The sequence below is a fragment of the Oncorhynchus tshawytscha genome, linkage group LG12 (assembly GCF_018296145.1).
Source record: "Oncorhynchus tshawytscha isolate Ot180627B linkage group LG12, Otsh_v2.0, whole genome shotgun sequence".
Classification (NCBI taxonomy): Eukaryota; Metazoa; Chordata; class Actinopteri; order Salmoniformes; family Salmonidae; genus Oncorhynchus; species Oncorhynchus tshawytscha.
In genome coordinates, this window is record NC_056440.1 from 75571642 (window position 1) to 75596777 (window position 25136).

Consider the following 25136-nt stretch of genomic DNA (forward strand, 5'->3'; position numbering starts at 1 on the left):
TGTTAGTGCTGTTTGAAAGTGTTCTGGTGTTCTGGGGGTTCCGTGCTAAGCTTCCAAACACTCCAGACTCTCCGGGGGAAACAAGGTTCAAATGTATCATGTTCAGCTGCTGCCAGGGCCTCCCTGGGTCTCCCCTCCTCTACCTCCCCCTCCTCTCCCCCTGGAACCCCCTACACCCTCCTGCCTTTCCCTTGTCTCCCCTTGTTTCCCCTCTCACCCCTACCATTCCCTCCACACATGCTGTTGGCATTAAGCACACATGTTGTCTCATTTGTTCCTGCTTCGCCACAAATGCATGCAGGGCCTACTGCCGTCCGCTGTGCTTAAAGTGTGTCTCTGGATCGAAGTAGATCGTTCCTCACATTACTTTAACAAGTGGAGTTTGCTGCTGTGCAACACTGATGTTGCTGTTACTGTAGCTGATTCCACTCATCACCAGCGTTCATGCCACTCTGACTCGTTCTGCATCCCAAATGGCATCCTATTCTCTTTGGTCAAAAGTAGTGCACTATATGGGGAATTTGGTGCCGTTTGGGATTAGACTAAACCTACTGACCTGTTGTTTCAGACTGACTGAGTGTTTAGGCTAAGTCTACTGACCTGTTGTTTCAGATTGACTGAGGGTTTAGGCTAAGTCTACTGACCTGTTGTTTCAGATTGACTGAGGGTTTAGGCTAAATCTACTGACCTGTTGTTTCAGATTGACTGAGTGTTTAGGCTAAATCTACTGACCTGTTGTTTCAGATTGACTGAGGTTTATCCTTTTCATTATCCACATTCACAGTATTGTTGAATAATAGTGGACCATACATATAGTATTGAGACCACTCAGGCTACTGTTCTGCCTGTCTCAGGTTCCATCTTGTTTTGGTGATGCTCTTTAGGCCTTTTGGTTGCAGACCACAGGAAAAACATAATACACAACAAACTGGAATAAAAGAGACTGGACTACCCCTCATATTTGTATGGTTTCTATTTATACAGCCAAGCAAAACAGCAGGAGAGGTGATCGTCTTGGAATGTTTGGGATACATGTTTGACTCCCGACAGATGTATGCCGCCTATGTATGCCAGTTAGGCTCTACACCGGTTGTATGCTAGTTAGGCTCTACACCGGTTGTATGCTAGTTAGGCTCTACACCGGTTGTATGCTAGTTAGGCTCTACACCAGTTGTATGCTAGTTAGGCTCTACACCAGTTGTATGCTAGTTAGGCTCTACACCAGTTGTATGCTAGTTAGGCTCTACACCGGTTGTATGCTAGTTAGGCTCTACACCGGTTGTATGCTAGTTAGGCTCTACACCGGTTGTATGCTAGTTAGGCTCTACACCGGTTGTATGCTAGTTAGGCTCTACACCGGTTGTATGCTAGTTAGGCTCTACACCGGTTGTATGCTAGTTAGGCTCTACACTGGTTGTATGCTAGTTAGGCTCTACACCGGTTGTATGCTAGTTAGGCTCTACACCGGTTGTATGCTAGTTAGGCTCTACACCGGTTGTATGCCAGTTGGGCTCTACACCGGTTGTAAAGTGGATTAATGTGCTTCAGTGTAAGAAGTTATGTGGCCTCTTTAGTTGTGATGCAACCCTTATCAAAACATATAGGCCTATGGTCTAGGCTACATGAGGTGTGCGACTATGATTTTAAAAGTCACAAAAAAAGGAATGACGTGTTTCTTGTCTTACTGCTCAGATGCTGGGCATCATTTACTATTGATAATATATAATTCACAAGTGATTTTGTCACCCATTACACTATTCTTAATTTAATATTGTTTTTACATTTACTAAATAATATATTTGTGATATTTGTTTCAATTTAGAATGGACCATTATCATGCACCTGTCTCAATGCACTTAAATAGTGAATGGAGGACGGTTTTACCGTGGTTCATTTTCATGCCAGCCAGGTAGGCTATACTCCTGTTGCAAAGAGAAGCAATGTGCTTAATATTAGGAACGTTGAGAAATAAATATACTAGGCCTAGCTGATTGGATCAGATTTCTAATAGAGGCCATCAAAACTGTTTTCTCATGCAATTGCATAGCCTATAGAAAAGTTGCTCAATATGAGCACATGGGCTCTCATTAAATGTTTGATTAGATTTTCGAATAGAATTGCATTGTCAGAGTGATTAGAAGGACGATATTGTCTCTCTCCTTTATTTTCCTAACCAGCAAGCCTAACCTCCAGTTATCTCTCTCCTCTATGTTTGTAGCAAGCCTTGCTAGCTCTCTGTCCTCTATGTTTATAGCAGGCCTTGCTATTTCTCTATCCTATATGCTCCTAGCAGGCCTAGCCAGCTCTCTCCTCTCTCCTCTATGTTCCTAGCAGGCCTAGCCAGCTCTCTCCTCTATGTTCCTAGCAGGCCTAGCCAGCTCTCTCCTCTCTCCTCTATGTTCATATCAGGCCTAGCCAGCTCTCTCCCTCTCTCCTCTATGTTCCTATCAGGCCTAGCCAGCTCTCTCCTCTATGTTCCTAGGCAGGCCTATGTTCCTAGCAGCCTCTCTCTCCTCTATGTTCCTAGCAGGCCTAGCCAGCTCTCTCCTATATGTTCCTAGCAGGCCTAGCCAGCTCTCTCCTCTTTCCTCTATGCTCCTAGCAGGCCTAGCCAGCTCTCTCCTCTTTCCTCTATGTTCCTAGCAGGCCTAGCCAGCTCTCTCCTATATGTTCCTAGCAGGCCTAGCCAGCTCTCTCCTCTTTCCTCTATGCTCCTAGCAGGCCTAGCCAGCTCTCTCCTCTTTCCTCTATGTTCCTAGCAGGCCTAGCCAGCTCTCTCCTCTATGTTCCTAGCAGGCCTAGCCAGCTCTCTCCTCTATGCTCCTAGCAGGCCTAGCCAGCTCTCTCCTATGTTCTATTTCCTCTAGCAGGCCTAGCCAGCTCTCTCCTATTTCCTCTATGCTACTAGCAGGCCTAGCCAGCTCTCTCCTCTCTCCTCTATGCTACTAGCAGGCCTAGCCAGCTCTCTCCTCTATGTTCCTAGCAGGCCTAGCCAGCTCTCTCCTCTATGCTCCTAGCAGGCCTAGCCAGCTCTCTCCTATTTCCTCTATGTTCCTAGCAGGCCTAGCCAGCTCTCTCCTCTCTCCTCTATGCTCCTAGCAGGCCTAGCCAGCTCTCTCCTATTTCCTCTATGTTCCTAGCAGGCCTAGCCAGCTCTCTCCTCTATGCTCCTAGCAGGCCTAGCCAGCTCTCTCCTATTTCCTCTATGTTCCTAGCAGGCCTAGCCAGCTCTCTCCTCTCTCCTCTATGTTCCTAGCAGGCCTAGCCAGCTCTCTCCTCTTTCCTCTATGCTCCTAGCAGGCCTAGCCAGCTCTCTCCTCTCTCCTCTATGTTCCTAGCAGGCCTAGCCAGCTCTCTCCTCTATGTTCCTAGCAGGCCTAGCCAGCTCTTTCCTCTATGTTCTTAGCAGACCCAGCTCTCTTCTCTACAACCCAGTTAGCTCCTGTTGGCTGCAGTCTCCTCCACAGCCTGTTGGGAATCCACAGCCTTGAGTTAGAAATGTGTTTACATTTTGAACATGTTACAAATTATCTGCTAAGACTAACTTTGCGTGACTTGGCAGAAGCCTTCACCTTGCTCAGACTTTGTTTGGGTCAACCTTATTCTGGGGTTTGCTCTCTCAACTTGACTCTTTATCTGTCAGAACTGCTCAGAGCCAGATGTGAACCCCAACAGAAGGTAAAGCTCTCATCTATCTGCCTATGTGTGTGTGTGTGTGTGTGTGTGTGTGTGTGTGTGTGTGTGTGTGTGTGTGTGTGTGTGTGTGTGTGTGTGTGTGTGTGTGTGTGTGTGTGTGTGTGTGTGGCCACCTGCCAATACACTCTCCCCTCAATCTGAAAGCTCTCAGATTTCGCTCAATACAATATACATTTATGAGTTACTATAACATGTTCCGTCTGTTGACATATTTTTATCCACTGCTGCATCAAATGAAGAGATGTATCCAGGACTGTTATCCTGACCTTATCAGACAAGGGATCACGTCATTCATGTGTCTCATGCATCTCCCTGCTGGACCCTTATCTAAATTAAACTTTTCCCATATGTATCTTCCCAGTGTGTATTTAATATGGTTGGGACAAAGGACAGCAGATTTGATTATCTAGTCCTTTAGTCATATAAGATGGGAACTAGTCTGGTTAACATCTCTGGAGAGAACTCCAACGCAGTGAGACAGAGCGTTTTATGAACGTCTGCAGTCTGAAGGACCCTGGCCTGCAGCAGACCTTTAAACTGTGATAAACTGCAGGTTTTATTTTTAGGTCGTCAGTATTAAGAGACTAAAGGAAGGTGTTGTTAGAATGATATATTGATCTGTAGGGGGCTTGACTCACCATCTCTGAATATGTTTTTGAGATCCCAGCCAAGCTCACATCCTGACAATATCTTTCGAGATCCTAGAAGATGCTGTAAGATCCTACAATATCTTAGAGGATCACCAGGTAATGATACTTGTCTCTTGTCAGGGTTTAACAGGTAAACCCACAATCCAATAATACTGTATGCTGTTGTTATATGATATGATATAAGGTATAAAACATTGTTATAGTACATGAGGCATTGATTAATGCTCAATTTTAAAATCATCTTCCTTCCATCACATCTAAGGCAGTATTGTTACAGTTTTCTAGGTGTGAAGGAGAGTCGGACCAAAATGCAGCGTGTAGATTGCGATCCATGTTTAATGAACGAACGTAAAACACAAATCAATAACAAACACTACAAAACAAAGAACTTAACGAAAACCGAAACAGCCTATACTTGTGTAAACTAACACTGAGACAGGAACAACAACACATAGGACAATCACCCACACCAAACTCAAAGAATATGGCTGCCTAAATATGGTTCCCAATCAGAGACAACGATAAACACCTGCCTCTGATTGAGAACCACTTCAGACAGCCATAGACTTATCTAGAACACCCCACTAGCTACAATCCCCCATATATACACACCACATACAAAAACCCATGCCACACCCTGGCCTGACCAAATAATTAAAGATAAACACAAAATACTTTGACCAGGGCGTGACAAGTATGACACCAATTTTGATCCAATTTTGCAAATCAATTTTAATGGAGGTACATATCACACTCCCCACCTCTCGTCATGATCTGTTCCATCTTTACCGAGAACCATATTCCGGATTTTAACAGGGTCATTAGCATCGCGGTTATAGAACATAGTATGATGGTGGAACCCTATGCCATTCTGTATATCAGTGTCTGTGTTTAAAATAAAAAACACTTAAGTTGTCAGATATATGCTGGTTTATTATCCATATGACATCAGCACAGCCAATCCTTTTGATATTCCTGACGAGTTATTCCTAGAATGTCTTGTATTTTGCTGCTCAGTTATTCCTAGAATGTCTTGTATTTTGCCGTTCAGTTATTCCGAGAATGTCTTGTATTTTGCTGCTCATTTATTCCTAGAATGTCTTGTATTTTGCTGCTCAGTTATTCCTAGAATGTCTTGTATTTTGCCATTCAGTTATTCCTAGAATGTCTTGTATTTTGCCGCACAGTTATTCCTAGAATGTCTTGTATTTTGCCGTTCAGTTATTCCTAGAATGTCTTGTATTTTGCTGTTCAGTTATTCCTAGAATGTCTTGTATTTTGCCGTTCAGTTATTCCGAGAATGTCTTGTATTTTGCTGCTCATTTATTCCTAGAATGTCTTGTATTTTGCTGCTCAGTTATTCCTAGAATGTCTTGTATTTTGCCATTCAGTTATTCCTAGAATGTCTTGTATTTTGCCATTCAGTTATTCCTAGAATGTCTTGTATTTTGCCATTCAGTTATTCCTAGAATGTCTTGTATTTTGCCATTCAGTTATTCCTAGAATGTCTTGTATTTTGCCATTCAGTTATTCCTAGAATGTCTTGTATTTTGCCGCTCAGTTATTCTCTGAATGTCTTGTATTTTGACGTTCAGTTATTCTCTGAATGTCTTGTATTTTGCCGCTCAGTTATTCTCTGAATGTCTTGTATTTTGACGTTCAGTTATTCCTAGAATGTCTTGTATTTTGCCGTTCAGTTATTCTCTGAATGTCTTGTATTTTGCCGTTCAGTTATTCCTAGAATGTCTTGTATTTTGCCGTTCAGTTATTCTCTGAATGTCTTGTATTTTGCCGCTCAGTTATTCTCTGAATGTCTTGTATTTTGCTGCTCAGTTATTCCTAGAATGTCTTGTATTTTGCTGCTCAGTTATTCCTAGAATGTCTTGTATTTTGCTGCTCAGTTATTCCTAGAATGTCTTGTATTTTGACGTTCAGTTATTCCTAGAATGTCTTGTATTTTGCCATTCAGTTATTCCTAGAATGTCTTGTATTTTGCCATTCAGTTATTCCTAGAATGTCTTGTATTTTGCTGCTCAGTTATTCCTAGAATGTCTTGTATTTTGCCGTTCAGTTATTCTCTGAATGTCTTGTATTTTGCTGCTCAGTTATTCCTAGAATGTCTTGTATTTTGCTGCTCAGTTATTCCTAGAATGTCTTGTATTTTGACGTTCAGTTATTCCTAGAATGTCTTGTATTTTGCCGTTCAGTTATTCCTAGAATGTCTTGTATTTTGCTGTTCAGTTATTCCTAGAATGTCTTGTATTTTGCCGCTCAGTTATTCTCTGAATGTCTTGTATTTTGACGTTCAGTTATTCTCTGAATGTCTTGTATTTTGACGTTCAGTTATTCCTAGAATGTCTTGTATTTTGACGTTCAGTTATTCTCTGAATGTCTTGTATTTTGCCGTTCAGTTATTCTCTGAATATCTTGTATTTTGACGTTCAGTTATTCCTAGAATGTCTTGTATTTTGCCGCTCAGTTATTCTCTGAATGTCTTGTATTTTGCTGCTCAGTTATTCCTAGAATGTCTTGTATTTTGCTGCTCAGTTATTCTCTGAATGTCTTGTATTTTGCCGTTCAGTTATTCCTAGAATGTCTTGTATTTTGACGTTCAGTTATTCTCTGAATGTCTTGTATTTTGCCGTTCAGTTATTCCTAGAATGTCTTGTATTTTGCCGCTCAGTTATTCTCTGAATGTCTTGTATTTTGACGTTCAGTTATTCCTAGAATGTCTTGTATTTTGACGTTCAGTTATTCCTAGAATGTCTTGTATTTTGCCGTTCAGTTATTCCTAGAATGTCTTGTATTTTGCCGCTCAGTTATTCCTAGAATGTCTTGTATTTTGCCGCTCAGTTATTCTCTGAATGTCTTGTATTTTGACGTTCAGTTATTCTCTGAATGTCTTGTATTTTGCCGCTCAGTTATTCTCTGAATGTCTTGTATTTTGACGTTCAGTTATTCCTAGAATGTCTTGTATTTTGCCGTTCAGTTATTCCTAGAATGTCTTGTATTTTGCTGCTCAGTTATTCCTAGAATGTCTTGTATTTTGCCGTTCAGTTATTCCTAGAATGTCTTGTATTTTGACGTTCAGTTATTCCTAGAATGTCTTGTATTTTGCCGCTCAGTTATTCCTAGAATGTCTTGTATTTTGCTGCTCAGTTATTCCTAGAATGTCTTGTATTTTGCCGCTCAGTTATTCTCTGAATGTCTTGTATTTTGCCGCTCAGTTATTCTCTGAATGTCTTGTATTTTGCCGCTCAGTTATTCTCTGAATGTCTTGTATTTTGCCGCTCAGTTATTCTCTGAATGTCTTGTATTTTGCCGCTCAGTTATTCTCTGAATGTCTTGTATTTTGCCGCTCAGTTATTCTCTGAATGTCTTGTATTTTGACGTTCAGTTATTCTCTGAATGTCTTGTATTTTGCCGCTCAGTTATTCTCTGAATGTCTTGTATTTTGACGTTCAGTTATTCCTAGAATGTCTTGTATTTTGCCGTTCAGTTATTCCTAGAATGTCTTGTATTTTGCTGCTCAGTTATTCCTAGAATGTCTTGTATTTTGCCGTTCAGTTATTCCTAGAATGTCTTGTATTTTGACGTTCAGTTATTCCTAGAATGTCTTGTATTTTGCCGCTCAGTTATTCCTAGAATGTCTTGTATTTTGCTGCTCAGTTATTCCTAGAATGTCTTGTATTTTGCCGTTCAGTTATTCCTAGAATGTCTTGTATTTTGCTGTTCCTCAAATGTGTTGTTGGCAGGTGATAGGTTGTTGTTTCTCTGGTTCAAACCGAATCCTCTGCTCACACTCCTGGCCAGCGAGGATTATGGGTGTGGGAGAATGAGAGCATGGTTTATGTCCCCAAAGATGCTGCAGAAAAACATATCTTAAAAAATAAATAATTTACACTCCAAACACCCCATAATAACTCATCTTTGTTTTTTTATATAAATAACACAAATAATAACTTACAACAATGGATAATAACACAAAAGTTATAGGCCAGTATGGAGATTTTACAGTTTAGTTGTAACTGTGCAGACAGAGTGAACGTCTTTAAAAGGTTGTTAAAACGTTATTTAAAAGGTCTTTCTGTAGGTCGTGAGATGACGAATACGGTATATGTGATGTGCTTCAGGAACATCCCAAAACAGAAGAGATTAAAGGAATGAAGTGGTTAAATGAAGCCTCTGGTATGTTGCTGCAGTTAACTTCAGTTCCTTAGTGAGACCAACATTACCGTAGTAAAGCATTATGGTATCTGGCAGAACATGGAATGTCTCAACAGAAAAAAAAGCCTGTATACGTCCCAAATGGCACCCGTTTGTCTGAGTAGTGCACTACTTTTAACCAGGGTCCATAGGGCTCCAGTCAAAAGTAGTGCACTATATATAGAATAGGGTGCTAGTTGGGATACAATCCTCATGTCAAAGTTTAAAAAAATACCATTTAACACGTCAGGTGCATAACAGAGATCAACGCTAACAATTGATATAGTCATTCATTATAGTGGAGGAAGATCAAGGCATACAGTAATACATACACATTTAACACGCTGTGTGTTCTGGTCTCTGTACTTTAATCCAGATATCATTGCTAACTTCATCAGCATCATCAGCGTTACACTCTTGCATTGTTAAATCTGCTTCCCACATGGCACCCTATTCCCTAAATAGTGCACTACTTTTTATTACATTAAAAATACTTTATTTATCCCACAAAGTACATTATTTTATATATGTAGGAAATACAGTGCCATTTGGTACACAGTCATTATCAAACCTTAGTAAATTAATTGGGAGTCAATGAGCAGCTGTCACATGTAATTACATATGTATTTTAGTTTGTACATATATATTTATCAATATACTGTATATATTGTGTATGTATGTGTATGTATATATATATATATATATATATTTTGAACACTTGTACAGTGAAAAGACAAGTCCAGCTTGCTGTCTGTCTTTACATTGATCCAACGTCAAGCCAACTGAGTTTTTGCTTTGGTTGTTCTGTGCTGACAGTTCATACCTGTTAATATGTATCTGGAACTGTTTGCTTATTGTACTACGTTTAGTTACACTTTATTTTACCGTCTGCTTTCTACCTACAATTTACTTACATTACATGGAAACAAATCATTATTACTCAGTTACTAACTCTTAAACATTACATGGAAACAAATAATTATTACTCAGTAACTAGCTCTTAAACATAACATTGAAACAAATAATTATTACTCAGTAACTAGCTCTTAGACATAACATGGAAACAAATAATTATTACTCAGTTACTAGCTCTTAAACATAACATGGAAACAAATAATTATTACTCAGTAACTAGCTCTTAAACATAACATGGAAACAAATAATTATTACTCAGTAACTAGCTCTTAAACATAACATTGAAACAAATAATTATTACTCAGTTACTAGCTCTTAGACATAACATGGAAACAAATAATTATTACTCAGTAACTAGCTCTTAAACATTACATGGAAACAAATAATTATTACTCAGTTAATAGCTCTTAGAATGTTTGGGATGAAATGAAACATGGAGCACTACAATAGGTGCCATTTGATATCACATCGTTTACAATTTTCTTGATTGATTAAGTAGTCTATAATGAGGGCTGTTAAGGGCTGTTATGCATGAAGCAACACCGTGGTATATTGGCCATATACCACAAACCCCTGAGGTGCCTTATTGCTATTATGATCTGGTTACCAATGGAATTAGAGCAGTAAAATGACATGTTTTGTCATACCGGTGATATACCACGTTTCTCAGACAATCAGCATTCAGGGCTCGAACCACCCATAATAATACAAATTATAACCAGCTGTTTGTTTTTGCAAATTCCAGGTAAATACCAACTGTATTTTATTACTTCTCCTATATTCATTACACTATTAGCCATTATAATAAGGGAAGTCAAACTAGTATAATAGTACAACTATTATTAATAATAATTAATTATTATTAATAATAATAGTTTAGTAAAGTAAGTGACTGATCAGCTTACTTTGTTTGACATTACATTTTGATATTGCCTGGAGAATTCAGTCAGTAGGAACAGTTTTATTATAAATGTTCTCAAACATCCCTTTTCTTATTCCTTTCCCTGTATTTTTATTTATTTTACCTTTATTTAACCAGGCAAGTCAGTTAAGAACAAATTCTTATTTTCAATGACAGCCTAGGAACAGTGGGTTAACTGCCTGTTCAGGGGCAGAACAACAGATTTGTACCTTGTCAGCTTGGGGATTTGAACTCGCAACCTTCCAGTTACTAGTCCAACGCTCTAACCACTAGGCTACCCTGCCGCCCCAGAACAACCAGTATGCATGCTGAAACAGAGTGCTTGACTTCATCCAAATCAAGGATATTGTTAGTATTATTGACCACTACCTGTTGTTTTATATATATTTCCACATAGTGAGGTTGGAATAATACTGTGAAATTGTGAAAATTATGATAATTCCCTTTTAGTGTAAGAGCTGTTTGAGAAAACTATATGACATTTCAGCCTGTTTTGGTGGGATGGAGTTTTGGCCTGCCTGTTGACATCACCAATAAGAAAGAGGGGTTTCAAATCTCTCTGCCAAACAGCTAGTTTTCAGTTTTCCCCTCCCCACTCAGACCACTCACATACTGTCCTAGCTAAATTCTTGCTTGAGAAACTTGCTCTTTTCTAAGAAGCAAGTGTTGTTTCTTTTTCACAATTTTTATTGAAATGAATCACAGTAAGGTACTTAATTGTTACTCAGAACAGCTGCATTGGACCTTTAACATTTGCACTACTGAGGAGGACCGTGCATCAGTTTTACACTAAAAACCTTGGCACATGAAAGGATAAGTAACTACAGAACTTATTTACATTGTACCAGCCAGGAGAGTGGTGTTGTTGATCATGATGAGTAGTTGTATTTTCTCTGTGTTTCACAGCCAGTATGACGTGACTGAAGTGGTAGATTATATTAAATTATACAACAAAGATCTGCAGCTCAGCCGTCACAACGTCCAAGAATCCCAACATGGGTCTTTTCATCCAGACGTCACAGCTTCAGTTCTTTCTATTCTGTCTTTTCTGTTCTCTCAGTCCTCTCAGCTTTCAGGCCAATCCTCACTTCTCCTCATTTAAAGCCCCATTTCTCCCCTCTCCTCTTTCAGTCCTCTCCTGCTCTCCTCCTCTTTCAGTTCTATTCTCCTCTCCTCCTCTTTCAGTCCTCTCCTCTTTCAGTCTTCTCCTCCTCTTTCAGTCCTATTCTCCTCTCCTCTTTCAGTCCTCTCTTATTTCAGTCCTCTCCTCTCCTCTTTCAGTCCTCTCTTCTTTCAATCCTCTCCTCTCCTCTTTCAGTCCTCTCCTGCTCTCCTCCTCTTTCAGTCCTCTCCTCTCCCCTTTCAGTCCTCTCTTCTTTCAGACCTCTCCTCTCCTCTTTCAGAACTCTCCTCTCCTTTGTCAGTTCTCTCCTCTCTTCTTTCAGTCCTCTCCTCTCTTCTTTCAGTCATCTCCTCTCCTCTTTCAGTCCTCTCCTCTCCTCTTTCAGTCCTCTCCTCTTTCAGACCTCTCCTCTCCTCTTTCAGTCCTCTCCTCTCCTCTTTCAGTCCTCTCCTCTCCTCTTTCAGTCCTCTCCTCTCCTCTTTCAGACCTCTCCTCTCCTCTTTTAGACCTCTCCTCTCTTCTTTCAGTCCTCTCCTCTCCTCTTTCAGACCTCTCCTCTTTCAGTCCTCTCCTCTCCTCTTTCAGTCCTCTCCTCTTTCAGTCCTCTCCTCTTTCAGTCCTCTCCTCTCCTCTTTCAGTCCTCTCCTCTTTCAGACCTCTCCTTTCCTCTTTCAGACCTCTCCTCTCCTCTTTCAGTCCTCTCCTCCTTTTTCAGTCCTCTCCTCTTTCTGTCCTTTCCTCTTTAAGTCCTCTCCTCCTTTTTCAGTCCTCTCCTCTTTCAGTCCTTTGCTCTTTCAGTCCTCTCCTCCTTTTTCAGTCCTCTCCTCTTTCAGTCCTTTCCTCTTTTAGTCCTCTCCTCCTTTTTCAGTCCTCTCCTCTCCTCTTTCAGTCCTCTCCTCTTTCAGTCCTCTCCTCCTCTCCTCTTTCAGTCCTCTCTTCCTCTCAGGCTCCAGTCACCTCTTCCTTTTTCAGTCTCCTTCTCTCAGACGCCAGTCCTCTCCTCCTCTCTGCATTTCATGGGAATGAAGTGGGAGGCGATGTGTTCCCTCCTGGTCTTCTTCCCTCTCAGCGGTCTGCCCTTTTGAGACAGAGCAATGAACATCTCCTTGCCGTCTCTACTTGACTTAACAGACGAGTAAGCGTTGAAGTAGTTTTCTAGGAAAATCTCCTTGAAGTTGCAGTTCTCATTGTAGATTTTCTGTAAATAAATAAGGACACAAAATGGGACGATATTAGGCGTGAGGAGGGTTATACATTTTTTTTAATTTTTTTTTTACTTGCTTATGTTTCTCCTATTTATATATTCATCATGTTATGGGTATGCTTGTAATTGTTAAGGGCCGGGGAGTTTTTCAAGATAAAAAATAAATGGAATGGAGCTAAGAACGGGCAAAATCATAAAAGAAAACCTGGTTCGGTCTGATTTCCACCAGACACTGGGAGATTAATTAATCTTTCAGCAGGACAATAACCTAAAACACAAGGCACTGTACAGTAGTGCATTCCAACCCTGTCCAGGAGAGAGATGGTAGTTTAGTTAATTACCTTGCCTTGCAGCAGGCCAGTCCTGTTCATGGAGATATAGTACTGACTCTTCACTCCTTTGATAGCTAACACTCCTCCCTCGGACACCGTACGGACCTCCAGGATACCTATAGGAGACAGAGGGCAGATATTTATACACTGCTCAAAAAAATAAAGGGAACACTTAAACAACACAATGTAACTCCAAGTCAATCACACTTCTATGAAATCAAACTGTCCACTTAGGAAGCAACACTGATTGACAATAAATGTCACATGCTGTTGTGCAAATGGAATAGACAACAGGTGGAAATTATAGGCAATTAGCAAGACACCCCCAATAAAGGAGTGGTTCTGCAGGTGGTGACCACAGGCCACTTCTCAGTTCCTATGCTTCCTGGCTGATGTTTTGGTCACTTTTGAATGCTGGCGGTGCTTTCACTCTAGTGGTAGCATGAGACGGAGTCTACAACCCACACAAGTGGCTCAGGTAGTGCAGCTCATCCAGGATGGCACATCAATGCGAGCTGTTGCAAGAAGGTTTGCTGTGTCTGTCAGCGTGTCCAGAGCATGGAGGCGCTACCAGGAGACAGGCCAGTACATCAGGAGACGTGGAGGAGGCCGTAGGAGGGCAACAACCCAGCAGCAGGACCGCTACCTCCGCCTTTGTGCAAGGAGGAGCAGGAGGAGCACTGCCAGAGCCCTGCAAAATGACCTCCAGCAGGCCACAAATGTGCATGTGTCTGCTCAAACGGTCAGAAACAGACTCCATCAGGGTGGTATGAGGACCCGACGTCCACAGGTGGGGGTTGTGCTTACAGCCCAACACCGTGCAGGACATTTGGCATTTGCCAGAGAACACCAAGATTGGCAAATTCACCACTGGCGCCCTGTGCTCTTCACAGATGAAAGCAGGTTCACACTGAGCACATATGACAGACGTGACAGAGTCTGGAGACGCCGTGGAGAACGTTCTGCTGCCTGCAACATCCTCCAGCATGACCGGTTTGGCGGTGGGTCAGTCATGGTGTGGGGTGGAATTTCTTTGGGGGGCCGCACACCTCCATGTGCTCGCCAGAGGTAGCCTGACTGCCATTAGGTACCGAGATGAGATCCTCAGACCCCTTGTGAGACCATATGCTGGTGCGGTTGGCCCTGGGTTCCTCCTAATGCAAGACAATGCTAGACAATGCAAGAGGAAGGCATTGATGCTATGGACTGGCCTGCCCGTTCCCCAGACCTGAATCCAATTGAGCACATCTGGGACATTATGTCTCGCTCCATCCACCAACGTTGCACCACAGACTGTCCAGGAGTTGGCGGATGCTTTAGTCCAGGTCTGGGAGGAGATCCCTCAGGAGACCATCCGCCACCTCATCAGGAGCATGCCCAGGTGTTGTAGGGAGGTCATACAGGCAGGTGGAGACCACACACACTACTGAGCCTCATTTTGACTTGTTTTAAGGACATTACATCAAAGTTGGATCAGCCTGTAGTGTGGTTTTCCACTTTAATTTTGAGTGTGACTCCAAATCCAGACCTCCATGGGTTGATACATTTCATTTCCATTGATAATTTTTGTGTGATTTTGTTGTCAGCACATTAAACTATTTGAAGAAAAAAGTATTTAATATTATTATTATATTTCATTCATTCAGATCTAGGATGTGTTATTTTAGTGTTCCCTTTATTTTTTTGAGCAGTGTATATAGTATACGGTGCTGAGTGAAAGTCTACACACTCCTTGCACAGTTTTCAGATTTTGCTGCCTTAAAATTAAATCTAAAAAGGGATTTTTGGTGTGTAGACTTTCCCTAGGGACTGTATATACCCTTTGAGCAACAATCACAGAGGACATACTGCACCTATAAACCCACCAATCACAGGACAAATATCTAAATACTACAGAAGACTGTCAAATGTATCAATACCCACAATATATACCTATCAATCACAGTACTGATATAAGAGACTACCACAGTATCTAAATATATATAATGATGTAATAATCACATGACGAGGACCATCACAGTGGACCTATCAGAGAGTCCCAGTCAGGACAGATAGTAGGTATGAGACCATAGAGACCTAATAGCCAATCCAAGTCAAGCATTCCTCTCCTCTTCTTAGTGATCATTTTCATAAATCTAACAGGAAGGTCTTAGTGGTTAATCAGTCTGCGGTTAGGTTGGTCTCTGGATGTACTGAATGTATTCAGGCAGGCCCTCCTGTCTCTTCTCTGGGTGGCCATTACTAAACCACAGCTTCATGCCACGCCACATATGGGAGGCAGATTAGGCATGCTCCCCCGGGACTGAAAACAACCTACTCTCCTGCGCTTTGCACGATACACCCCAGCCCCATCCTCAGCCCCAACCTCTGCCCCAGCCCCAATCCCAGCCTCAGTCTTCAGACCTATGCCTCAACTCTCTCTCTCACTCTCTCTCACTCTCCCAAAAAACATTTTTAGCTTGTTGGTTTGCTTTATGTCCATGGAGCACCGCTGAGATTAACAACATCATTTAGATACCTCATGGGATACTCAGATATAAAGTTGATGTGATTTATTTACAACTATTCAAATAAGTTGTTTAACTCTTATTCAATTGTTAAAGTCAACTTTACATATCACAATAATTTATACGCTTTTAAATATATTATAGACAGTATATGATAAACAAAACACTCTCTTTCTCTGTGAAACCGAACAACTGACTAGGATCGTAGACTAGATTTATCAATCTGTCAAATCTCATAAAATCTCACGTTTCTAAACCTTCATAATTTTTTTATGTCTGGATTTACACAAAGAACTTGGATGGATGCTAAGCAATTTCCCTGAGATACTAGATCGATGCCTAGCTATAACAATACTTCATTTTTTTACACATGCATACGTTTGATGTTTTATTACAGGAGTAATAAGCTACAATAATATAGTGTTTTTCTTTTGAAAAGGGGGCATAACAATTCATTTTCCAATTTACTGGTTCATTAAACATGAAGAACATCAGATGGTGTCTAGTATATATCGTAGCAAAACAAATGCTGTCAGGTCCAACCTAGTACTAATATGTTAATAAAACACAGTTGTGATAGCGAGTGAGTGGTTCCAGAGCAACATCTCTGTGTGTGTGTGTGTGTGCGTGCGTGTGTGTGTGTCAGGCCCAGACAACAGTAATATAACTCTCAAAGTGACATTGTGTTTTTCAAAAACTCTCTCTCTTCTGGTTCATCTATCTCAGAGATAATGATCACAGATGACCAAGCATCATTAAGTTTGGGAAAGGCGTGCCACTAACGGGACACCTCGACAACATCCGGTGAAATTGCAGAGCACCAAATTCAAATTAAATTACTATAAATATTTAACTTTCATAAAATCACAAGTGTAATTACATCAAAATAAAGCTTAACTTGTTAATCCAGCCGCCGTGTCAGATTTCAAAAAGGCTTTACGGCGAAAGCAAACCATGCGATTATCTGAGGACAGCGCCCAGCATACCAACACATGAAAAACATTTCAACCAGGCAGGTGCGACATGAAAGTCAGAAATATGCCTGACCTTTGATGATCTTCTTCTGTATGCATTCCAAAAGGTCCCAGTTACATCACAAATGGTCCTTTTGTTCGATAATGTCCTTCTTTATATCCATAAAAACTCAGTTTAGCTGGCGCGCTTCAGTCAGTAATACATCCAGTTTCCCTCCATCAAAATGCATACAAAATGAATCCCAAACGTTACTAATAAACTTTTACAAAACAAGTCAAACAACGTTTATAATCAAACCATAGGTATCCTAATACGCAAATAAACTATACAATTTAAGACGGAGTATAGTATGTTCATTACCGGAGATAAATAAGAAAGAATGCGCTTTCTTCCACGCGCTTGGAACACTACAGCCAAAATGGGAGCCACCTAGAAAAACTAAAATTTCTGGATCATTTTTCCAAAAACTAGCCTGAAACTCTTTCTAAAGACTGTTGACATCTAGTGGAAGCCCTAGGAACTGCAATTTGGGAGGACTTTGGCTTATAATTATAGTACTAGCCATTGAAAATAGTGGTAAGCTGAATGTTTTTTTTTTGGGGGGGTTGTCCTCTGGGTTTTGCCTGCCATATCAATTCTGTTATACTCACAAACTTTAGAGTGTTTTCTATCTAAATCTACCAATTATATGCATATTCTAGCTTCTGGGCCTGAGAAACAGTCAGTTTACTTTGGGCACGCTTTTCATCCGAACGTGAAAATACTGCCCCCTATCCCAAATAAGTTTTAAGGAACCAATAGAGCCCCACAGTGGAGGTGTCATAATACCCATAAAACCTAGCTGTCAAACAGGGAAATGGTTCCAATCATTTTTCCTCCATTCATTTTTCTCATAGGAAATTTTAGAAACACTTAAAATAAGGGCTGTGTTTCGTGGAGGCTTACCCAGGCGTGACGTTTTAATAACCATGTAAATCTCTCTCGGACAAGGTGACTTTTATCAATATATTCGGCTGTGTATGTGTGTGGCTGAGAAACACCAGTGCTGTGGTTTTAGCCGGTGCGTCTGTAACTGGCAGTGTTTGTAACAGCGCTGCACGCTGTGAGATGTGTCAGAGAAACCAGACAACTAGACTCTTTAACACCAGTGCCTGTGTGCTGGTTCAGTGAGCAGCTCAGGTCAATCATGTTAGGCAGAAACATTTTATGAAAACAACTGCAGTACATCCTCAATGCTAAATGCATTTTAGATTATTTTATGTAGCACGCACAGAGAGAGAGAGAGAGAGAGAGAGAGAGAGAGAGAGAGAGAGAGAGAGAGAGAGAGAGAGAGAGAGAGAGAGGTCATAGGCAGCTGAGCTCCCACGTTTTCAGTATGTTTTTAAAATATTGATAGATTTAGAGTTAGACAAACTAAGATTTTTTTGGGAGGGACAGATACAGGATGCTACCCTAAACAACATAACCTTCACTCCAAATCAAAACTCCAACCCTACAACCTGGTTTTGGACAGAATTACTTGGAATGCTTCCTACACCCAAGGATTATTATTACCAAACTATACAGCAAATGCTCTGGGAAACAAACAGAAACCTGAAAATACCATCCAACCTGGAACTCAGTGAGTAATTCTCTCTGAAGCTGTTTTTTACTTTCAAAAGCCAAGAAGACAAATACATTTAAATTATATATTTTACTTTATAAGGACTGAAAGCTACCAAGCTTGCTAGGACAAAGAGCTTGCTACAACTTCAATTATCAGTGACGTGTGAAGCGAGATGTGTCTGAGCCTTTGAGCCAATCAAATGTCTCAAAGGCTTCGAAAGGCTACCCCACCCAAACCCAGAGGCCTTGAAAATAAAAAATAAGAGAAATAAAAGCTTCTCCCAAGCGGGTGTGACACCTACTCCCGTTGCCTGCTGCACTGCTGCTTGGATTCCACCTGGTGATCTGTTCACCGTCTGCCATGTTGTCTCCCCCTGTCTGGTAACTTTTCTCGACTCCAGCACACAGGCACTGTAGGGGCGAATGACTCTGAACTTACAAGTCATTATATATTTAAAGAAATTGTCATGCAGATGTCATAAATCAGCACTGCAGAGCTCTCCCTGTCCTCTGCCGTGCCTTGATTGTATTACTGTTGATGACATCTACATTCAGATGTAATAAATCAGCACTGCAGAGCTCTCCCTGTCCTCTGCCGTGCCTTGATTGTATTACTGTTGATGACATCTACTGTTGTTAGCCCCAATTCTGACTTGTGCTCTGATATCTTCATCACTGATTTCTGCTCTCGTAAAAGCCTGGGTTTTCTGCACGTTAACACTAGAAGCTTATTACCTAAAATGGATCAATTGAAAGTGTGGGTTCACAGCTCCAATCCAGATGTGTTGGTCATTACTGAGATGTGGTTAAAAAAGAGTGTTTTGAATACTGATGTTAACATTTCTGTTTATAGCCTTTTTGGGAGAGACAGATCTTCCAAAGTTGGGGGAGTGGCAATCTTTACCAAGGACCACCTTCAGTGCTCGGTTGTCTCCACCAAGTCTGTCCCCAAACTATTTGATTTGCTGGTTTTAAGTATTAAACTTTCAAATAGCTCTTTGTTGAATGTTGCTTGGTGCTATCGTCCTCCATCAACACCGGCCTGTACCCTACCTGCCCTAAGCTCTCTCCTGGCCCCTTACACTAAGTCTGAATTTGTCCTCCTGACCTAAACTGGGACATACTTAAACCACCTGGCCAAGTCCTAACGCCAAGGGACTCCCTAAATCTTTATCAGATTATTACCAATCCCACAAGGTATGACTCCAAACACCCAGAAAAAGCTACTCTTCTTGATGTTATCCTCACAAATAATCCTGCTAAATATCAGTCTGGTGTTTTCTTTAATGACCTTAGTGATCACTGTTTTACAGCATGTGTTCGTAACTGCTGCTCAATGAAACAACATGTCCTAATTTGTCAAAGACACTTGCTAAAAAACTTTAATGAGCAAGCCTTCCTTCATGAACTGACCTCTGTAAAATGGTGTAGAATCTGCTTGATCCCCTCTGTCGAAGACGCTAGGACCTTCTTTTTTAATATTTTCAGTGGTATTGTCAACAAACACACCTCCATAAAGAAAATGAGAATTAAAAACAGGTTCAGCCCCTGGTTCGACCGTGATCTTGCAGAGTTACTCCACCTTAAGAATTGCATTTGGCGAAAGGCTTGGCACACGCATACTCAGGCTGGCTGTCACACTCTGATCTGTTTCACCTGTCTTGTGCTTGTCTCCACCCCTTCCAGGTGTCTTATGTTCCAATTCAACCAGAGTGTTTTTCCGGTGTGCCTGCCTTTTCTATTCTCTTTTGCTAGTCCTCCCGGTTTTGACCCTTGCCTGTTTTCTGGACTCTGTACCCACCTGCCTGATCATTCTGCCCGCCCTGACCTTGAGCCTGCCTGCCACGCTGTACCGCCTGGACTCTGTACCCACCTGCCTGATCATTCTGCCCACCCTGACCTTGAGCCTGTCTGCCATGCTGTACCGCCTGGACTCTGAACTGGTTTGGACCTTTTGCTTGTCCACGACCATTCTCTTCCCTACCCCTTTTGGATTACTAAAAATATCAAAGACTCAAACCATCTGCCTCCTATGTCTGCAACTGGGTCTCACCTTGTGCCCTTATACTGACTGGCTCTCGTTCAGGCAAATGAGAAATAAGTACACTCAGGCTATCCGGAAGGCCAAAGTTAGTTACTTTAAGGAGCAGTTCTCTCTATGTGGGTCTAGCCCCAAGAAGTTCTGGAAAACGGTTAAAGACCTGGAGAATAAATCCTCCTCCTCACAGCTGCCCATGTCCCTTAAAGTTAATGATGTGGTTGTTACTGACAAGAAGCACATGGCTGAGCTCTTTAATCACCACTTCATTAAGTCAGGATTCCTATTTGACTCAGCCATGCCTCCTTGCCCGTGCAACATTTCCTAGTCTTCCACCCCTTCTAATGTGAGTATCCCAGATGCTTCTCCCTCTTTTTTTCCCTGCCCCGCAACAAAGTTTCTCCCTGCAGGCAGTCACTGAGCCCAAGGTGCTAAAGGAGCTCCTGAAACTTGACCCCAAATAACCATCTGGATGAGATGGTTTAGACCCTTTCTTCTTTAAGGTTGCTGCCCCTATCAACACCAAGCCTATATCCAACCTTTTTAACATGTCTCTCCTTTCTGGGGAGGTTCCCATTGCTTGGAAGGCAGCCACGGTTCGTCCTTTATTTAAAGGGGGAGATCAAGCTGATCCTAACTGTTATAGGCCTATTTCTATTTTTCCCTGTTTATCAAAAGTGTTGGAAAAACTTGTCAATAATTTTAATTTAATTTTTTTAATTTTACCTTTATTTAACCAGGCAAGTCAGTTAAGAACAAATTCTTATTTTCAATGACGGCCTGGGAACAGTGGGTTAACTGCCTGTTCAGGGGCAGAACGACAGATTCTCTATGGTATGCAAACTGGTTTCCGCTCAGGTTATAGATGTGTCACTGCAACGTTAAAGGTCCTCAATGATGTCACCATTGCCTTTTATTCTAAGCAATGTTGTGCTGTTATTTTTATTGACTTGGCCAAAGCTTTTGATATGGTAGACCATTCCATTCTTGTGGGCCGGCTAAGGAGTATTGGTGTCTCTGACCTGGTTAGCCTGGTTTGCTAACTACCTCTCTCAAAGAGTTCAGTTATTAAAGTCAGAAAATCTGCTGTATCAGCCACTGCCTGTCACCAAGGGAGTACCTCAAGGCTCAATCCTAGGTGCCATGCTCTTCTCAATTTACATCAACAACATAGCTCAGGCAGTAGAAAGCTCTCTCATCCATTTAAATGCAGATGATACAGTCTGATACTCAGCTGGCCCAGCCCCGGATTTTGTGTTAACAACAAAGCTTTCTGCTCTACAACAAAGCTTTCTTAGTGTCCAAGTTTTCTCTACCCTTAAAAACCTGTTTGGGATAGGGGGCAGCATTTTCATGTTTGGATGAAAAGCATGCCCAGAGTAAACTGCCTGCTACTCAGTCCCAGTTGCTAATAGCTGCATATTCTTATTAGATTTGGATAGAAAACACTCTGAAGTTTCTAAAACTGTTTGAATGATTTCTGTGAGTATAATAGAACTCATATGGCAGGCTAAAACCTGAGAAAAATCCAACCAGGAAGTGGGAAATCTGAGGTTTGTAGTTTTTCAACTCTTGGCCTATCGAATACACAGTGTCTATGGGGTTAAATTGCACTTCCCAAGGCTTCCACTAGATGTCAACAGTCTTTAGAACCTTGCTTGATGCTTCTACTGTGAGGAGGGGGGAATGGGAGCTGAATGAGTCAGTGGTCTGTCAGAAGGCCATGAGCCACGTGAGAGTTAGCTTGAGTTACATTGCATTTCTGAAGACAAAGAAATTCTCCGGTTGGAACATTATTGAAGATTTATGTTAAAAACATCCTAAAGATTGAATTAGTTTGACATGTTTCTACAGACTTTAACGGAACTTTTTGACTTTTCGTCTGCTCGTGCGTCATGAATTTGGATTACCTGGCTGAACGCGCTAACAAAAAGGACATAAAGATTAACTTTATCGAACCAAATCAAACTTTAATTGTGGAACTAGGATTCCTGGGAGTGCATTCTGATGAAGATCATCAAAGGTAAGTGAATATTTATAATGCTATTTCTGACTTCTGTTGACTCCAACATGGCGGATATCTGTTTGGCTTGATTTGTTGTCTGAGTGCCGTACTCAGATTATTGCATGGTTTGCTTTTTTCATAAAGTTTTTTTGAAATCTGACACAGCGGTTGCATTAAGGAGAAGTATATCTTTAATTCTGTGAATAACAGTTGTATCTTTTATCAATGTTTATTATGAGTATTTCTGTAAATTTATGTGGCTCTCTGCAAAATCACCAGATGTTTTGGAAGCAAAACATTACTGAACGTAACGCGCCAATGTAAACTGAGATTTTTGGATATAAATATGCACTTTATCGAACAAAACATACATGTATTGTGTAACATGATGTCCTATGAGTGTCATCTGATGAAGATCATCAAAGGTTAGTGATACATTTGATCTATATTTCTGCTTTTTGTGACTCCTTTCTTTGGCTGGAAAAATGGCTGTGTTTTTGTGTGACTTGGCTCTGACCTAACATAATCATTTGTGGTGCTTTCACCGTAAATCCTTTTTGAAATCAGACACTGTGGTGGGATTAACAAGAAGTGTATCTTTAAAATGGTGTGAAATACTTCTACGCTTGAGGAATTTTAATTATGGGTTTTCTGTTGTTTTGAATTTGGCGCCCTGCACTTTCACTGGCTGTTGCCATATTGATCCCGTTAGCAGGATCTCAGCCCTAATTAAGGGTGCTCTCGAGTGGCTAGATGTTCTTTACCATTCGGCCATCAGATTTGCCACCAATGCTCCCTATAGGACACATCACTGCACTCTATACTCCTCTGTAAACTGGTCATCTCTGTAAACCCATCGCAAGACCCACTGGTTGATGCTTATTTATAAAACCCTTTTAGGCCTCACTCCTCCCCCCTCCTGAGAATCTACTGAAGCCTCATCCTCCACATACAACACCCATTCTGCCAGTCACATTCTGTTAAAGGTCCCGAAAGCACACACATCCCTGGGTCGCTCGTCCTTTCAATTCGCTGCTGCTAGCGACTGGAACGAGCTGCAACAAACACTCAAACTGGACAGTTTTATCTCAATCTATTCATTCAAAGACTCCATCATGGACACTCTTACTGACAGTTGTGGCTGCTTTACGTGATGTATTGTTGTCTCTACCTTCTTGCCCTTTGTGCTGTTGTCTGTGCCCAATAATGTTCGTACCATGTTTTGTGCTGCTACCATGTTATGTTGCTACCATGCTGTGTTATGTGTTGCTGCCTTGCTATGTTGTTGTCTTAGGTCTCTCTTTATGTAGTGTTGTCTCTCTTGTCATGATGTGTGTGTTGTTCTATATTTTATTTTTAATCCCAGCCCCCGTCCCCGCAGGAGGCCTTTTGCCTTTTCGTAGGCCATCATTGTAAATAAGAATTTGTTCTTAACTGACTTGCCTAGTTAAATAAAGGTTATATGAAAAAATAAACAGATGTGCACAGACAGATAGAAAGACACAGAGCAGGAGACACACAAAGTGACAGACAGAGTGACACAGACAGACACCGAGCTACAGACAGACAGAACGACACAGAGCGACAGGCAGACAGACAGACACAGAGCAACAGGCAGGCAGGCAGGCAGACAGACACAGAGCAACAGACAGACAGACAGACAGAGCGACAGACACAGAGCGACAGACAGACAGACAGGCAGACACAGAGCAACAGACAGACAGACAGACAGACAGACAGACAGACAGACAGACAGACAGAGAGCAACAGACAGGCAGACAGACACAGAGCAACAGACAGACATACAGACACAGAGCAACAGACAGACACAGAGCAAAATACAGACATACAGATACAAAGCAACTGACAGGCAGACAGACACATAGCAAAATACTGACATACAGACAGACACAGAGCAACAGACAGACAGACAGACAGACAGACAGACAGACAGACAGACAGACAGACAGACAGACAGACAGACAGACAGACAGACAGACAGACAGACAGGCAGGCAGGCAGGCAGGCAGACAGGCAGGCACAGAGCAGCAGACAGACATACACAGAGCAACAGACAGACAGACAGACAGAGCAACTGACAGGCAGACAGACACAGAGCAACAGACAGACAGGCAGACAGACACCGGGTAACAGACAGGCACACGGAGAGACACAGAGTAACAGACAGGCAGTTGTCATGCTTTGATGTGTGTGTAGCAGCTTCATGGACATAGACACTCAGATTAAGTGCTGAGCTCTTTGAGCCACAGCTATTTGTCAGATCAAAATTGATGCCAATATCTCAATGTCAGGGAGATAGAACTGCAGTGGAGTGGAGAGGGAGAGGGGGAGGGAGTGGGAGAGAGAGAACCGCGGTAACAGTCAGACTCAGAGAGCTAGACCACGGCCAAACCCTAATGTGAGAAACTTTACTAAACATTTTGGGTAAATCTTGAATCATGTATTGAAGCCAATGGTACAGTTGTGGGAAGGATGTAGTTGCACAAATGTTTCTCAATCCCTTCTTCTCAATCCAGCCCTCACTGGTTAATATCTCCCATGGGAAGCAGGAGATGATCCAGTCCTCACTGGTTAATATCTCCCATGGGAAGCAGGAGATGATCCAGTCCTCACTGGTTAATATCTCCCATGGGAAGCAGGAGATGATCCAGTCCTCACTGGTTAATATCTCCCATGGGAAGCAGGAGATGATCCAGTCCTCACTGGTTAATATCTCCCATGGCAAGCAGGAGATGATCCAGTCCTCACTGGTTAATATCTCCCATGGGAAGCAGGAGATGATCCAGTCCTCACTGGTTAATATCTCCCATGGGAAGCAGGAGATGATTCAGTCCTCACTGGTTAATATCTCCCATGGGAAGCAGGAGATGATTTAGTCCTCACTGGTTAATATATCCCATGGCAAGCAGGAGATGATCCAGTCCTCACTGGTTAATA

The 25136-nt window shown here is 41.7% G+C and overlaps 1 protein-coding gene across 1 annotated transcript in view; it reads right to left on the bottom strand.

The window, feature by feature from the left end:
* Window positions 1–12414: 12414 nt before the first annotated feature.
* fgf7 (fibroblast growth factor 7) overlaps window positions 12415–25136 on the bottom strand; it is a 35709-nt gene continuing 22987 nt past the window's right edge. The window contains exons 3-4 of the mRNA XM_042331091.1: window positions 13058–13164; window positions 12415–12710 (exon numbers count right to left, since the gene is read on the bottom strand). Coding sequence (XP_042187025.1) covers window positions 12495–12710; window positions 13058–13164 — 323 coding nt within the window. The 3' untranslated portion in view covers window positions 12415–12494. The remainder of the gene's footprint in view (window positions 12711–13057; window positions 13165–25136) is intronic.